Here is an 18,327-nt window from a genome sequence, read left to right as displayed (position 1 = left end):
TTTCAATTTTTAATCAATAATGTTCTCTAAAATTGTATATAACGTAAGTACATCTATATAAGCAAATTTATAATAAATACTTTATATTAGTAAATTGTAAAATTTGCAATAAGTAAATTACTTTTATTTGCACTCTGAGGCACAAATTGGCACTTTTTTAATATTCTTCTTTTAATTTTCATCTGTGATATTATTTTCTAAAATTTAAGTTATAATGATAATTATATATACATTATAACATATCATATTATTATAATTTATTGCATTAATTACAAATTATAATTAATGTGCATAATTTATTACAAGATTTCAATTCGACAGTCGACAGATCCGGGATCGTTGTATCCCGGATTCGCGGCGTTTCTCTCCTGCTTTTCTATTATGCGAAACGATTTGTAAGACTTCCCTTCAACGTGAAAATTTGGAATTCATCACCAAGGATTTTTTTTACAGATTTGCGTTTTAATCAATTTCAAGCAGGTGTCGTTTCAATGAGCCTCTAATTTTGACGGTACTGAACACCGGGACTTTCACAAATGCAAAAATTGTAATTTTAGCAGCAAGAGAGAGAGAGAGAGAGAGAGAGAGAGAGAGAGAGAGAGAGAGAGAGAGAGAGATCGTATTGAAATATTAAAGTTTGTAAATGAAAGGAGATATTATCGGGAAAGAGAGCGAAGATCGCTATATTGATTAGGTTTCGCTTGTCGAACTTGAGAATCGCGCGAACTGTGATACGTTATTGTGAGGTTTATCGGCGGCGAAGGCAGACGACGGTCGGCGCGTCATGAACATGTGCCGGAAACCACCTCGTGCAACCCGCGAACATTTCCGCCAGCCGGCTGCCGAAGGTCGGGCCGCCGTTCGATCTAGTGTCACATGTCGACAGGAAGCTCGCGCGGCCGGGCGACCTGGTTGCTACTTCTTGAGCAATTTCGCATCCGTGCCGAGCGTGCCCATCAAGTACAGCGCGAACGGGAGCGGAAGTCACGAGTTTCTCGCTCTGGAGTACCATTCGCCGCACGTGTCTGCGATCGATATCGAAGTCGAGGCGGATTACAATGCCGCGCCCGCGGGAGGGTGAGTCTCTCGAGAGGAACGATATCTACCTCTATCTATCTCTATATAGCTAGACGACTAACCAGAGATTACCAACTAACCAGTTCGCTTACACTTCGTGCGCTAATTCCCTCGTAATCCGATTTTGTGATTACTCTCCGAATGGCCATGAGTTGGCTGCTGCGTGGCTCCTCTTTGTGAAAGAAGTTTATATATCTAGCGAGAGATATCTTCGAGAGTAACGAATAGAGAAGCACCACTATTATAAATGCCACTAATGTCGATATAGATAATCTTTATGTTATGTAAATGTTAATTTAAAACTTCAGAGCTTTTTGATATCGTATAATAATATTTTATAAAGTAAATTATTTTAAATGATATTTTATTGATAGAAGTTTCTTAATAATAAAATCTGGAAATGTAATTTTAATGTAATTTTCCAAGTTTTTTTTATGTATATTGTAAATATTTTTGATTACATTATGAAATAGTTGAAAATTGCCTAATCTTAGATCCCTAGGTCGCATCAGCGAAGTGCACGTGAACGGCAGGGCACTCGATCGCACTGTAGTGACAGTCGTCATGACCAATATGGGACTGACTTCGATGTCGTATCGACCAAGGCTCGCGAAATGTCCCGACAATCTCCCAGAATCCTGGATGAACGCTACGTTTCCTAGAAAAATAATTCCACCTCGACGAGATCAAACAGCGAGCTTGGATCTCTACGGCGAGCTGCCCATAAACGAATTTCATTGTTCCGGTGACTTTAACGACCCAGAGAGAATAAATAAACTATAATCGCATCTAAAAATTGCATTTTGAAACGATACTTGAGAAATGTAAAGATTAAAATGCTCAAATTTACATTTAATTCTATACGTTTTTTTTTTAATCTAAAGTGATTTTTTTCATGAATGTGACCAAAAAAGAGGGGGAACTGATTTAGTTTCCCGTAGAGTTATCGGACTCTAAAATACTGCAGGCGACTTTCACTGCCACAATGCGCGAAATCGTACGTATAATTCGAGTAACGCGCTGGACGCTTGCGTTTTTCAGTGCAATTACTGAATCGTCTGGGAGGACTAGTGGGCCACTAGGAGGATAAAGATACGGAAAATGGATCGTTGCACTTGCATGTTGCACTGCCTGTGCGTGTGTGAGAGTGAGGCGCGTGTCACCGACTGCAGACCGATGTCACCGGAGCTTTATCGCGCCGCTGGATTTCGCGGTCCTGTTCCTGCAGCCACCCGTGAAATTTTCACAAAAACCATGAACATTCTATGCTTCATCGTTTCATCGATACTACTCTTGCTTTTCATAGGTCAGCAATTATATAGCTGTGTTTCACTTAACAGCTTTCAAATCTATCTAATGATCTTCGAAGACATATTTCCATTTACGATTTTGTATTTACATTTTTTTAATGTACAACTAATGTGTGTAACTAATAACAAGTTATTTTCAACGTATTGCATTTTTTTTATATTTTTTCAAAAAAAATTCCTCATTTTCCTAGTTCATATTTAATGCACGATGTGTACATCTTTATAAATTGACGTTAATGATTTTACCGAAGCATTGTATGGCCTAATCTATTTTTAACATTTTTAACAATGGTTGTAAATATACAAATAAAAATGTTGAAATATGCGTTTCTCTCAGGTTTCCTGAAATGGTTGATCGGCTTGTACATACCGATGGTAGGTCGTTGGGGCTTAGATTCTCTATTGGAAACTGGCGGAATGTCGGAGTACTTCGAACGAGAATTAAAATATAAATACGTGGTGACGGATGAGCACGGTACACCGGTGCATCCGGATACGCGCAAGAAAACCGTCAGAATATGTAGCAGGTACAGGGAGATAACTATAGTTATAATACAGTACGATAAATATTGTAGATAAGTGCGTGAAACGTGATACGACTTTCGACGAGTGTGTGTTCTGCAAGAAGGCGGAATTCTTCTTGAACACGATGTTCTTTTTGATTTTTCCGTTCGCAATTTGCTGCCTCCGTCTTAAGAAGTCGTTTCGTCGACCCGCCCGAAGACGTTGTTGCTCGGATGAATCTAAAGTAAGAGCTCTGCCTTTCCGCCTTTACGTCGTACGTTAAATTGGAAGGGAATTTCATGACGTAATGATCTTTATACCGTTCCTTGCGGCATGTATCGCGTCTTTTCGTTTAGATTAGTTTGACGAGCGACAGGAGCGAACGTATAAAAACGATTTGCGTGAGCATTTACGGCGATAGTCGAGATTCGTGAATGGAAGCCGAGGACACCAAATATGTGATGGACGAATTGAAGAAATCTGAGGAATCGTTACGTAGCCGTACTAGAAGTAAAGTAAGAAACAAGAGAAGTAAATTAATTTTTGTTTATTACTAATCTATAGTATATAATAAAAACCACGGTCTTGTATACAGGTCTCGTAAAAAAAACTCGTAAAAAACTCGCATTACTTATTTCAAAAGTAATGCGTATTGAAAAAAACCGCATTACTTATTTCAAAAGTAATGCGTATTGAAAAAAATCGTATTACTTATTTCAAAAGTAATGCGTATTGAAAAAAATCGTATTACTTAATAAGTAATTATTAAGTATCGTATTATTATTATCGTATTACTTAATAAGTAATTATTTCTTTAAAAAATTAAAAATTAAAATTAAAAATTAAAAATTAAAATAAAAAATAAAAAATTAAAATTAAAAATTAAAATTAAAAATTAAAAATTGAAATTAAAAATTAAAAATTGAAATTAAAAATTAAAATAAATTATTTCTTTAAAATCCTTTTTATATGTTTCATTTTGTTCTTTTTTAAATTTAATTTTTGTAGGCATTTCAAGTTGTCAAGGTAAGTAAAAAAATATATATTTTTATTTTCCCCCTTGAATAATTTGAAATATTTTGCAGTGTTTAAAATCAAGTAGATATTACGAATAAAAATTAATCCTTCAATTTTTATTTTATTTTTCATTGGTTAAGTAAGTCTCAAATCGGCTCGAAGCTAGACTTAAGACAATGCTTGAGACTTACTTAACCAATGAAATAACAGCATTGACGTCTCAAGATCGTGCTTAAGCTGGAACTTGAATAAGATTCGACTATGAATTCCGGCCTAAGATCTGTGCGAGAGAGAAAGGTATATCATGATACTCGCTTTCTCTGCGCATGCGTCAAACGCGTACATTGTAATTTTTACAAATAACTGACAGACTGATGCCTACTGACTCAAAATCACTGTACCGCCTTCAAGAAGAAGATTGAAATTATAGATAATACTAATAATAATTAAGTAACGCTACTGTCACTCAAAGTAGCAGATACTGAAGTCAATTTTTGGTCATACAAAAAATGCGTGACTATTTCGAATCAAAATAAAGTCATTTTGACTTTTTGTTGACTTTAGTGTGTTCCTTGGGTTGTTGAGAAACAACGTAGATTTTTTTTACATTATAATTATGTTATTTTGATATTTTCATAATGCAAGTACTGCATATATAGAACATCCCAGACAGCACCAGATATCGTACGAATATTATACTCTCATACGTAATGTACTGTGATCATACCGAATATACGTAAAACATTCATATAACGTCTCAGTAGAATGTCATTTTGATATATCCTCAAGATAAACTTAGAATATAGCGACTGAACTTCGCAACTCCTACTGAATATACTGAGATTATATCTAATATACTCAAAACATCCGTAAAATATCCTATGATATATCTCATGTATATCTATCACATATTTCCAAAATATCCGCGTAATATCGAAAGTGAATCATGTCAACGCTATCTATGATCTGTAACGTTACGCATTTTCGTCTGCCGTGTGATGCAGACACGTGGTGAAGTGTAGGGTGTGAACGTGCGAATACGAACTCACGGACAACGTGGTTTTCTCAGGAATTACGCCCAGATAACTCTGGTATGTACATAAGATATAATATAGTAACGTAAACTATAATAATATATATATATTGTATATATACATATATTATTTAGGTTATAACCTACAATTATCTGAGCATAATTTCCCAAAGCACCCCAGCGTATTCAACAGATATTACGCTTCATTTCTCGCGATAGCTTCCTGATGTGCGAAATGATTAATTCCTCTTCTTATTTCTTCTTGCTAATTCTGTATGTTTAATTCCTTGTTCCTTATTCCTCTCATTATGCATGAGCCCATATAATGTGAACATAGTGTAGACATAAAATTGTGAATATACTGAAGATATACTTTAGATATACGTATAACATTCTTAAGATATATTCGGTATATTCTCATAAACTGCCAGCGAAATTCTATGGGATAAGGCAACGCGGACATAGTACGTTATGAGTATATACTCGCCATATCACAGACGTATCTCTAATATTATACGAATATTGCAATATACTTTCGCAATATCCTATTATCGTTCTCATAATCTACATGTGCTGTCTGGGTATATGACGTCGTTAAGATGAGACAAATGTACGTCAGTTTTACGACATTTAGACGTCATTTTATCTCGTCATTATGACGTCTGGTTTGTCATAAAATGACCAAAAAATGCCGTCAATTAGACGTCACCTTGCTACATGGGATGTAATTTTTCCCTTAGGGCGGAAACGTGAAAAGTGAAAAGTTTCAAAAGTTACTATCTCTTTCTATTTAACAGTAATAGAAAGAGATAGTTACATGAAACTTTTCACGTTTCCGCTCTAAGGAAAAAGTTACGCGATTGCTGCCCTGGGTATCGATCATGTAATTTTTCCTCTAAGGCGAAAACGTGAAAAGTAAAAAGTTTCACGTAACTATCTCTTTTTATTGTGTTGAATAGAAAGAGACAGTAACTTGAAACTTAATTTTTACTTTTCACGTTTCCACCCTAGGAGAAAAATTACATGATTGATACCCTGAGTCCGCTAACGCGGGATTCCACTATATTAACTTTTTTAAGAATAAAAATTTTACTTATATAAGAAAAATATATATATAAATATAAAAACAATCTTATAAAAAATAAAAACAAAAATAATTTCTTTATTACTTTTTATAAATTTACAAATAAAATATTCAATTTTAATCTATTATGATTCCCAGATAGCACAGGACGTCCTCAGGATCATCCTGAATATGTCCCGGGATGTCCTGGGATCTTGTCAGGATATAATAGTTGTATTATTGTAAATATTTTATGTATAAATTTGACTTTTAAAGTAAGTTTAGAATGTTAAATTCTGTAATAGTATTAATATAAATTGAAATTTTACTCACGTCTTGAGGACATCCTTGGGATGTCCTGAGGATATATGTATTCTAGCTAAAAACGTTATTCTTAAAATATTGTATAAAGAGTTTCATTAGCTACAAAATGTCTGAAAATAAACTAAATATAATGACTGTATAAATACCAGACATTTTAGATAGCACAGAATGTTCTAAGAATATGATATTCTGAAAGTTCTCAGGACATTCTAAGACAGTCCTCAGGACATCCCAAAACAGTCCTTAGGACGTCCTAAGAGAATTCTCAGGACATTCTACGAAAGTCCTCAGAACATCCTAAAATAGTATTCAGGGACATACTGGACGTATAGTAATTTTTGAAAGACGGGTAAATTAATATAGCAAGTGAGAAATCTTTGAATATCGTACGTATTTCTAGAATGTATTGCAAAATCAAATGTGTAAAAATGTTGACTTCAAAGTCAGATTGAATGTCTACATTTATTGAAACAATATGGCATATTAGCAATACTAAAAAATTATAAAAGATAACATTAAATAATTTTTTTATTTTATTTTATACAAACGGCGCAAAAACAGTTTTTTTAATCAGTTATTCCACATGCTATTTCGCGCGCATATGTAAAGATGATTTTAAAAAACTGTAAAACTTTATATTTATTTATAAAAATATAAGTTAACTATATATGTTTCATCTTTCTGACAACATCTATTGAAATGATCTATAACAAATATGTATGTATAAACAAGAAATACTCATGGATCATCACGAAGCGTTAGGAAGCGTACGGTCTTCGAAGTCAAGCATCGTTGGCGATGGTTGATACTTGGATGGGTGACCGTATTCTCGGGTACAGAGATTAAACATGCTTTAACAGGTACAACTATCACTGAAACATGTATAGTCTCTTCTTCCTCTTACAAAATTATCGTAGAGATAATTTGAACTTTTAATTTTTTGTTAAAATTTTTTTTCAATTTTCAAAAACTGTTAAAAATACTTAGAAATATTTAAAAAATTGTCTAAATTAATTGGAATTTTTATTTTTTAAATTTTTCTGAGAAACGTTTCAATTCGTATGAAAAATCGATAATTTATCAAAAATCCTAAAAAAAAATCTAAAAAATCTGACAAAAAGTGGTGTCATTGTTTGCTATTCCTGAGGATGTCCTGAGGAAATCCTATGGTATCCTCAAAACGTCCGATGGACTGTCCTCAGAATGTCCGATGGACTGTCTTCAGGATGTCCTGAGGATTAAAAAGTGGCGCTCGTTTGCTATTCCTCAGGATGTCCTGAGGACGTCCCGGGATAAAATCAGGACGTCCTCAGGATATCCACGAAGTCCGTCCTGGACGTCCTGAGGACGTCCGTGTGCTATCTGGGTTGTTTTATTATTTAAAATAAACTTATTTTAAAAACTACAATAATAATTTAAGTCTAATTTAATGTTTTTAAAAATTAATTTTTATTTAATTTTAATACACCTTTTATAACGTAACCGTATTAATTTTTAGTTTTAACATATTTAACACATTAGTTTAAAAAATTAACTTACTTAAACCTGATTACTGTTTTTAATTGTTTTGGTGCTATTTAACATAATTTATCTTTTTAGCTTGTGTAGGTCAACAAGCTATCAACGGACGTAGAGTGCCTGACGGATTCAAAAATCGTGCATTACCTCACGTTTTGGCACAATTAAAAACACCGGATGCTAAAGGTTTTGTAGAAAATTAATTTTATTCTGGATTAGTGTCTAAATAATTTTACTTTCATGCAATGGGTGGTCGAGAGGGTCTCACAGATACCGCTGTAAAAACTGCAGAGACCGGATATATGCAAAGACGATTGATTAAGAGCTTAGAAGATTTGTGTATCCATTACGACATGACGGTGCGTAATTCGATGCACGATCGAACAGGTTCCATATGGCGGAGATGGATTGGATCCTACGTACATGGAGGGTATGTAAACATTATTGTATATTTTGTGTAAACAAGATAATACACATTTTGTCTACAGGTAAAGATTGTCCCGTGGATTATGTCAGAGTGTACGATCATGTGAGAGCGAAAATGTTTCATAAAACCAAAGAACCTTTAAGTGCTGCTAACGTAAGGAACGACACAAAGGAAATGCTATCATCCGAGGAATACGATTGTCTCAGTGACGAATTCAAAAAGGCACTAACGTAATATAATACAATAAATATACGATACGTAATAAATTTCAATACTGCAACTTTGACAAATTAAATATTGTTTTTTTTTTTTCAGCACATTTTTATACGATTCTGTGGCGACAAAAATAGCGCATTATCGGAAAAATTTTAAATCGGATGCACCAGTGGTCTCACAACTGGAACGTTTCACCGTCTCGCAGTTGGTAGAATTTATTCACACTTGCAAGGAGAAGTACATGAGAGCTAAGATAGAACCGGGTACTGCTGTAGGCGCACTTGCTGCGCAAAGTATTGGCGAGCCGGGAACTCAAATGACACTCAAAACGTTTCATTTCGCTGGTGTAGCATCTATGAACATCACGCAGGGTGTACCGCGTATTAAAGAAATTATTAACGCGAGTCCGAAGATCAGTACTCCCATTATAACAGCGGCATTGGTAAATAGTTGTTCCAAACATACGTGTGTGTTATGTGGAATACGGGTTTGACCAATTAATCCTTTATTTTTCAGGTTAATCAGGAGGACCCTCAGTTTGCCAAGAAAGTAAAGGCACGAATCGAGAAAACAACTCTGGGAGATGTGGCTAAATATATGGAAGAAATATATTTGCCCAGGGATCACTTTCTTAAAATAAAATTAGATACCGATAGGATTAAATTGTTAAAATTAGAAATTGATCTTCAGCATACAAAGAAAAAGTAAGAGTACATAAAGAGTATTTAAAGATGACTTTTGATTTTTTTTCTCTCTTACAACAATAATTAATTTAATTTATTTTGACATATATTTCAAAAATAATACTTGATTTCTCTTATTTAATATATTGCTATAATGAAAAAAAAAAAAAAACAGACTGTAATGGTGTACATTTTAAGCTTTAAAATAATTTTTTAAAATGTATTTTTAAATACATACAATAAATAATTTATTATTCTCTAGACTCATTGCTTCAAAAATGAAACTAGCAGAGCAGAATATAACGATAGATAAAATCGAATCTACCATTGAAATTCGACCAAATCGGCAAAGCAATAAAAATAATTCAAATTTTCCATTTCGTCAATTGACAGAGACCATTCCAAATATTGTAGTAAAGGTAAAAATACATAGAAAAAATATATCTCTATGCGACATATTTCTGTAAAATGTGAGTTTTTATAACATAAAAAAATATTTGTATATGTATTGTATTTATATTTTTGCAGGGCTTGCTATCGGTTAATAGAGTGGTTATACATAATGAAAATCTAGATAAAACGAATACATATAAGTTATTTGTCGAAGGTGATAATTTCAGAGAAGTTATGGCAACACGTGGTATTAACGGCAAAAAGACGATGTCAAATATAATACTATAGAAGTGAGTTAAAAAATCATTTAAATGATAAAAAAAATAATGACTAAAACATTTATGATTTATTCTATTTTAGGTTTTTAAAACGCTCGGGATAGAAGCAGCGAGAACAACCATTATATTATAAATTAAATCAGTAATGGAAAATCATGGAATCAGTTATTGATCATCGACATTTAATGCTCTTGGCAGATAATGATTGGAAGAGGAGAAGTGCTTGATATTACGAGGCAAGGTTTAGCAAAAATGAAAGAATCGGTTTTGAACTTGGCATCGGTGAGATTTTCTATTTTTTATTTTATTTTATCCACACATTTTTACACATTTTTTATAATGTATATTGAATAATATAGAATTATTAAATCGAGATTGGTTTTTTAATATTTGAATTTGAATGAATATTTTAAGAAAAATTGGACAACAGTTTCTGCAAACCAACTATTTGTTTACAGTTTGAAAAAACAGCAGATCATCTATTTGATGCGGCTTATTACGGACAAAGAGACATTATTTGTGGCGTATCGGAATCAATCATAATGGGCCTTCCAGTTCCATTAGGCACGGGAATCTTTAAATTGCTTCATAAATATCCTTTTTATATTATATTTATTATTAATTATTGAATACACACGCGTGCGCATATACAAAAAGTGAACACAGGGATAGGAGTAATACATTATGGTAATTATTCACCTATACGGAGCCATTTCCGATTTTAAATGTCCTTTACATATGTTATCAAGGACATGACCCTGAGTAACTTTTCCGTATAACTTAATCGTTGGTCATTGTTCGTTAAAGAGTTATTAGCAAAAGAAGTTTGAAAAATATCTATGTAGAATAAAACAATACACACACGCGGATGGGTGCCGAAGAGAAAGGCCGCAAGTCCTGTTACATATCAAGGTCATCATTCTGATTAATGTAAAGATTTTAGGCCGCGTTCGGCATTTATTAAAAGGTTATTGACACGGAAAGTTTTCACAATTATATGTAATATTTGACGTTGAAATTTTGATTATTATATTTAGACAAGAAATGAATATAAGAACAATACTGAATTTATTAATTTATATTTATTCATTTATATTTTTATTTTTCCTAACTTTAATTCACCAATTCTATGTCGCTATTTGGTTAATGTGAAAACATTGGAAAAGAAGAGCATGGAAAGTCGCAACCCATGTGGTACAGTATAAGCGTGGACATAGTTTAATCAAATACAATTGAAAAATTGAATATTCGAGCTCAGCATTTTTCTTGGTTTTTGCCCTTTTATTGACTTTCTACACGAAGCAAACCCATTCGGCACTTTTACTGCAGTATTAATAAACTTGAACGTAGACTACGTTCACGCTTGTACTGTACCACATGGGTTTGCGACTTTCCATGCTGTTCGTTTAAGCCCACGTTTTTTCTGAGAATATATTCTTTCCACACCAAATTTTGTGCGGAAAGTTTGTGTGACAATTATTTCTCAACAAAGCATCATACTTTTGCGTATTTCTGTATAAGACACCCTTACCAACGGAGTGGGTGCAGGAGGAGGAGGAGGAGGAGGAGGAAGTGAAGGAGGAGGTGAAGGCTCCTCATTTACACTCCCCCTGTGTTGTGCGTGCGTGCGTGTATGTGTGCAGGTGTATTATGTTGTTCTATTTTACATGAATATTTTTCAAACTTCTTTTGTTAACAACTCTTTAACGAACAATGACCGACGATTAAGTTATAAGGAAAAGTTACTCAGGGTCATATCTCTAATAACATATGTGAGAGACATTGAAATTGGGGGGAGCTCTGTATAGGTGAATAATTACCCTATCATATAAACATAAATAAGTGCATAACAGTAATGGGGAAAGCAATATTAATCCAGCGAAGGAAGAAGGACAGTATTCAAGACATTGAAAGACAGTAATAAATTCAGATTTTAAGTTTTTATTTCTTTATATTTTATTCTTATTTTTCATTAATTTAAATAATTGATTTTCTTGAGATATTCTTGTTGCTTTTATTTTATAATTTATATATTAAATTTTTTACTCGAATGGTGATTTATTATATATTTTTAAAAAGTTATTATAAAATATATCAATATCAATGTTTTACCATTATATGCTTAAAGTAACAATAATTGAAACAGTTACCTTATTTTTATTCAAAAAATGACATATAACTAGATACTTAATACATGTTTATTTTCCTGAATAATTAAATACGGCAGATAAAGACGAACTACGTACTAGGAAACCACTATTTAATAATCTACAGTTTCACAAGCCATTCCGTCTTGGAAAACGACTTCAACTAGCACGACCGCGTCCAATATTTCAAACTTAGTATTAAAATAACATTTATATATTTAGTAATAAAAAAGAACAAGAAAACAATTTAATAATATTATTCTTTCATTCTACAATCATATTTTTATGTAAGTTTTACTTTAATTTTTGCACCAGTGCAACAATGCAGCTAGAAAGAACAGACCAAATGTTGTAATATTGCTGTGATGTTGCTGCAATATTATAACATGGTTGCAATGTTACTGCTATGTTCTGTTTGCTGAGAATAATTTAAATTCGATCTCGAGAGCGAGAAACTATACTACACCTTACGACGTTATATGACCACATATCCCCGTGGGAGGTCGAGCAGTTTGGTTATCGTCTTCGGACGAACCCTGCTGAAAAAGTACCGATAGGAGCTGATAGAAACATATAGAAATGTGATAGAAATTTAATGATTTTATCTGAATCAATCGTTTCTATCGGACACTAGATTTCCTGCCAGATAGAAAAGTTATAAAATTCTATCATTTCTTATCGTATCTGAAATAAACCATTAAAACTATCTGAATACGACTACTTTTCTATATGATCCTATCTACTTATCGTACTGAATATGAAATTTACGATTCAAGGTCTATAAGACTCTATATAAATTAATCTGAAATTGTTCCTATATGTTTCTATCAGATGTATTACAATTTCGGCGGACATAAGTTCTATCGTTTTTTATCGTATTTGAATTAAACGATTAAAACTTTATCTGAATACGATACTAAGTAAAGATTGCAAGTAGAAATCGTTTAAAGTCCTTAAAGGAAAGCAATACAAGTGAAACTTAATAAAAAGATATACGTAAGTGAGGAAGAACGATACCTGTCCAGTGTCTCTAAGGATACACAAGTAAAAATGAACGACATGCCCTTAAAGATTTGAGTGTTTGGGATCGGGCCGAGGAATGCAATTGTTTGCGGATCCTCCACCTTCTTTTTCTTCTTAGGCCGGAATTCATAGTCGAATCTTATTCAAGTTCCAGCTTAAGCATGATCTTGAGACGTAAATGCTGTTATTTCATTGGTTAAGTAAGTCTCAAGTCGGCTCGAAGCTAGACTTAAGACAATGCTTGAGCTTAAGATCGGTCTATGAATCCCGTCCATATTCTTGATTTTGCTCGGCGACTCTTTCGCGAGCTGCTCATACGGCGTATAGATTATCTCTGTCTGTATACCGTCCATAGGGTATTGGTCTTGAAACAACGATTGAGTCGAATCGCTTGAGGTATTCAATCCGACCGTTGCCTTGATAAAGAACATACCGGACACCGAAGGCTCCGACTCGCTGATCTTATATAATGTGCTGGTCAAGAGGAGTGGCGCATCGAGTGTTTCGGAACGTGGCTTGTTTTCATCCAACTTGCTCCGCCGCCTTGCTTTTTTTTGTATGGCGTTGTTCTTGTTAGTGTTATTCATATTACAATAGCGCGAGTAACAACCACCGTTTTTGCAGAGCTTCAAGGCAGCCGAGTATTGCAAGCGCACTTGCTGGGTGCGCTTGGTAATTGACAGCATTTCCTTGGACGCAGGAATAGCTGTTACTGGTATTTTTTTCGCTTGCGGTTGCTGTTGTTTGCCAGTGGGCGTAGACAAAATACCTTGCAGAGAACCGTCTCCACCGCCACCAATGGTGCACTACTATAGTTTTCTTCGTAATTTTCCGTATCGACTTCTGCGGAATCGCTATCTCTACCTTTTTTATTTGGTGTCTGATTTGCTTCTTTTGTCTTCACCTGCAAAACATTGACATGCTGTAAAAATATTTTTAAATAATAATACGGAATTTATATTTTATATTACATATTAACATTATAATTATGAAACCAATATAGATTTTTTCAGATTTGTACATAAAACATGTACATTGCTAAATAAGATATATAATTATGCATATTATTTATATATAATAAAGATATACTCACAAATTGTAATAATCTTCTTTCTTCTAAAAACTTCAAATGTGTTCTACGTGCTAGAAAATCGTCGATCTTCGTCTTTTTGCAACTTTTGAATAGTGCAATCTTCCAGAAGTGGTTAGTACCTTATTGATGTTGATATCTTCAAATTCAGTAATTGGGGTAAAAACTTTCAATTTTCATGCCGGCTAAAACTGGAAAAAAAATCAATTTAGTTCTTCTTACAAATAAAATACAAATTTTAAAACGTCTCTGAATTATTTCAATATCACATTCTTGAGAAATTTATATTTTATGTAAATTTATCTCAAACTGGCTACATACATGACAGATTCGTCTTCGGTTCCTGTTTAATCGATTGGGTTTCTGGTTTTATCGACACCGAGCAATGGATTAACGCCTTTAGTTTCGCCATCAATTGTAGGCTCCTTTTTTATATTTTCCGCATTACATTCCTGTTTTATTGTGTCTTTTTCCACACCTTCCTCTTTGATCTCTTGTTTCACAATACCATTCTCTGTCTTACTTGGATAGTATTCCTTGATAAGAAATTCATAAGTGAGTGGATCAAGTGCGAGTATTTTGAAGCCACCTTGATCCTTGATCTGCACCATAATTTTCTGTGGACCGGCACGTAAGCCCATCTTTGTCATATCCGAGAATCGATAACGGCGCCTGGACAACACCCAGAGCCAACCCCCCTGACCGTGCACTCGATACTCTTCACCCTTCTGTTTCCACACTTGATGCTTCAAGCCGAGCGTATACTTGACAAAGTTGAAGAGTCGATTACGCTCCTCCTCGTCCTCTTTCTCTTTTTTCTCTTTCTTATCCTGACGTTTTTTCTCCTCACGCTCGAGCGCGGTCACCCGTTGGAGTTTCACATGGCCAAGCTGATCATGCCACACGCTCGCAAACACGACAGACTTGATGCACGCTTGCAAGACGATAAGAGTACGCGCAAAGTCTCGTGGATTTACACATGCTCCCACCGCCGAAGTCCATGGTTTGCGCAATAGCGGCCAATTGGTATGCATAAATGACGCCTGAATATTGCTCTCGAGCTGTAAAATTGTTTGACACAGCGTACTGACTATCAAGGCACGGGTACCTGTCAAACTGCCCACCCATTTGAACTCCGACGCCTGTGTAAGCGAGAACTTGTGCGACAAGTGACGTTTCTTATCACGTTCTTCGTTTCTCTGTGTCTTATTTAACGCGACGATATTAGTGCTGTATTGATTGACGTAAGACTTAAAGTTGTTGTCCATGCCCAATTTAAATAAATGTGTGCCGGACGCGATTTGATGTGCTTTTTGACGCGTTACTCTAATATTACTGTCGCTCTCGAAGTCTTTTAGACCCTTGTCTAATTTTTCTTGTTCCTCCTTCGACAATGGTGCCATGCTCCGTCTTTTCACCTCATCCATGTTAAAAGTTTGCGGTTGCAATGAACCAGTCTCCAATCTTGTCACAATAGTATGTTTTTTACCTAAAAGAAAAAATTATTATTATACACAATACAAATAAAATACAATTAACTAATATATAAAGAAAAATGCGCTTATTCTATAAAAATATCTGTTGTGTAGAAAATACACTTTTTCATATAAAAGAAGTAATGCTTTTATCAACAAAGTTCACAACAATATTATAATGTTCTATTGTAAAATCTCATCATCTTTTCCAATTTTCTCCTCTCCTTCTAACGTCTCTTCGTCAATATCTTCAGATGACGACGTAGAAGTGCTATTTTTCGTAGTTTTATCCGTATTTGTCGCGGTCGATGACGCTTCGGTAGCATCGACTTCGACAGTTTCGCCGACCACCTCAGGTACTTGAGTAGCTGGAGTCGACTCATCACCAGATGTCTTCGTTTCACTTTGTTCCATCGTTCCTGTCGTACGCTCATCAAAAGCATCTGCATTCTCATGCATCTTGCATATCATTTCCTCTGCTTCCTGTCTCTGCTTTTCTTTTTTCTCCTCCTCCTCTTTCTCCTGTTTCTCTTGTCGTTCTTTTTGTAACTTTTGTATACAATCTAAAAAATATTTAAAAGAATAATTATCTTTTAAATATTATTTAATACATATAAACTTTGATATCTAATCAAAAGAGATTTAAAAGCTGATGTTAATTGAAGAAGATTGATCTTACTGTTTTCTATTTCCAAATACAATTTCTTGTTTCCTTTGAACTGATTAGTGAGAGTCTCTATGAGCTCCATTTGACGAATTATCTCCTCCTTGTAATCGGACAATTCACGATAAAGCGCCACTTTCATTTCATTTTGATCTAATCCAAGCATCAGTTCTTCTAATTGCAAGGGTGAGCTATAATACCACACCTCGCCTTCTTCACTCTCGCTAAAAAAAAATAAAATTATAAGAAAAAAATTTACACACACATGTTTGCCTCTTGTTTCTTATCTCTTGTATATAGATATATAAAAATGTCTTACACAAAAACTCTTCTTGCGAGAAACTAATATTTTCTGCCATGTCTATCGAATCCTAAATGCTCTTGTCTACATAATGATCCATTCTTTTCGACATCGGAAATACGGTCTATGACGCCCATCACTTTGTAGGCTTTACATGTACTACACTGCCAATCTTCAGTAGGAACATCGACCAGAGGTGGTTCTGCGCATTCTAAATGAAATACAGCCGGGCAAGTTTCACAACACAATAGATCTCCTAATCGATGGCATACTCTGCAGTGATCATCGTAATGCATAGCTCCTGCAAAACATACATGTTGTCTATTCCATAGTCTCCTCTTTCTCAACCAATTTTAAGCATTCTTTATCACTTAAAAACTCAATTTTATAAGATTTCAAAAACTATACAAATGTATCTATCACACATATATTTAAACAAATAATTCTAATTAATTTAAATAAAACAAACATTTATTTAAAAATCAGATTTAGAAATTAAAAAAATAATTTTAATTTATAAGAAATAAATTTCTACAAAACAGATAAACTAAATTCTTTGTAAATCCATTGTAAATTGTTTGATAATTAAACTATTGAAACATCAGGCTTGTTAAATAAATCAAAATTATATATTTCTTAATAATGTATATTTTAAATATAAAGTATAAAGTTTAGTTTCATATTTGATTAAAGATATTCACTACTATAAGTACTATCAGCATGGACATAGCAAATTTTTTCCTTGCTGATTTTAAATATCAAGCTATATTGTGGATAAACACATGCAAAAAACTGTAGTATACAAAATGCTAAATTGATAATTGTAAAATGTATTTTTTTATTGTATCTTCATGCAGTAAATCCTCTCTCACTGGATTTGTAATTAAGAATTGATCAGTTAAAAATTGTAGGACCTTGATTCTATCCTCGATGGCAGTAAAAGAATATTCAGTAGTAGCTAATATTTGTAAAATGTTCTGATCGAAACTTTTATCACTCTTTACATACGAACGTAACACTTCTGGCCATGTCAGAGAGTCCACAAAGTACAAGCTAACATTCACAGAGTCTTTCTGGTCCAGTGGACCAAAATGTGTCTGTTGTGAATCCTCTTCTCGCAACAGCGCCTTGATAAGCATGATGTGAAGCTCCGCCAATAAGTTTGTCTGATCCTCACACATAAGCGCGGCGCAAAAGTCCTCAAATCTAAAGCAGGAGAGGCGTACCAGAGTGCGAAAGTGCCTGAGCACCTCGTAAATGGAGAGCAACGGCATGACCAACTCTTTGGGGACCAACAAATCGTCTGAGGATTTAGGTAACACTAGTAGCGGTAGTTCTCTGTCCTGCAGCCATGATGGTTCCGGGCTGGGTGGTCGCTGCTGAGTGAGTAGCGTTTTTCTAGGAGTGCCGCTGGTGGTGCTGTAACTAGCCAAAGTCCACGCAATTTCCTTTATACAAGCTTGAACATACGTAATATATACTTTACGTATTGGCGCTCTAATCTTTCTAATTTATTTGATTATTTTACGCCCAGATGTATTGATTTTTAGACAATAACCAAATTAACATATTTGGATCTGTCATTTTGTTACTTTCTTGTTTGGAAATTTAATATATTTATGATCACTTGTGGTACGCTGTTAAAACGTCTAATATTAAGTTACTATCAATCTATCGACGACTCTGTTCTGCTTGAAATTTCAAAGACGTGTCAAATATTAAAAGGTATAAACATTTAGAATTGCTTTTAAGAATACGGGTAAATTGTACATTAATTAATACAC

General features: G+C 34.1%; 1 protein-coding gene and 2 pseudogenes across 3 annotated transcripts in view; 2 read left to right on the top strand and 1 right to left on the bottom strand.

The window, feature by feature from the left end:
- LOC118645932 overlaps nt 1-3,492 on the top strand; it is a 31,952-nt gene extending 28,460 nt beyond the window's left edge. Inside the window, exons 1-3 of one of the 3 annotated variants that reach the window (XM_036287894.1) lie at nt 8-1,077; nt 1,572-2,383; nt 2,725-3,492. In XM_036287894.1, the coding sequence (XP_036143787.1) occupies nt 785-1,077; nt 1,572-1,860 (582 nt within the window). In that variant the 5' untranslated portion in view covers nt 8-784 and the 3' untranslated portion in view covers nt 1,861-2,383; nt 2,725-3,492. Of the gene's footprint in view, nt 1-7; nt 1,078-1,571; nt 2,384-2,724 lie in introns of those variants that run through there. The other 2 variants (XM_036287895.1, XM_036287896.1) reach the window with 2 other exon arrangements.
- Nucleotides 3,326-12,236, top strand: LOC118646139 (annotated as a pseudogene).
- A 541-nt stretch (nt 12,237-12,777) lies between these two features.
- Nucleotides 12,778-18,054, bottom strand: LOC118645982 (annotated as a pseudogene).
- Nucleotides 18,055-18,327: the final 273 nt, after the last annotated feature.

Source organism: Monomorium pharaonis, chromosome 6, assembly GCF_013373865.1.
Source record: "Monomorium pharaonis isolate MP-MQ-018 chromosome 6, ASM1337386v2, whole genome shotgun sequence".
Classification (NCBI taxonomy): domain Eukaryota; kingdom Metazoa; phylum Arthropoda; class Insecta; order Hymenoptera; family Formicidae; genus Monomorium; species Monomorium pharaonis.
This window is presented reverse-complemented; position numbering and strand designations above follow the sequence as displayed.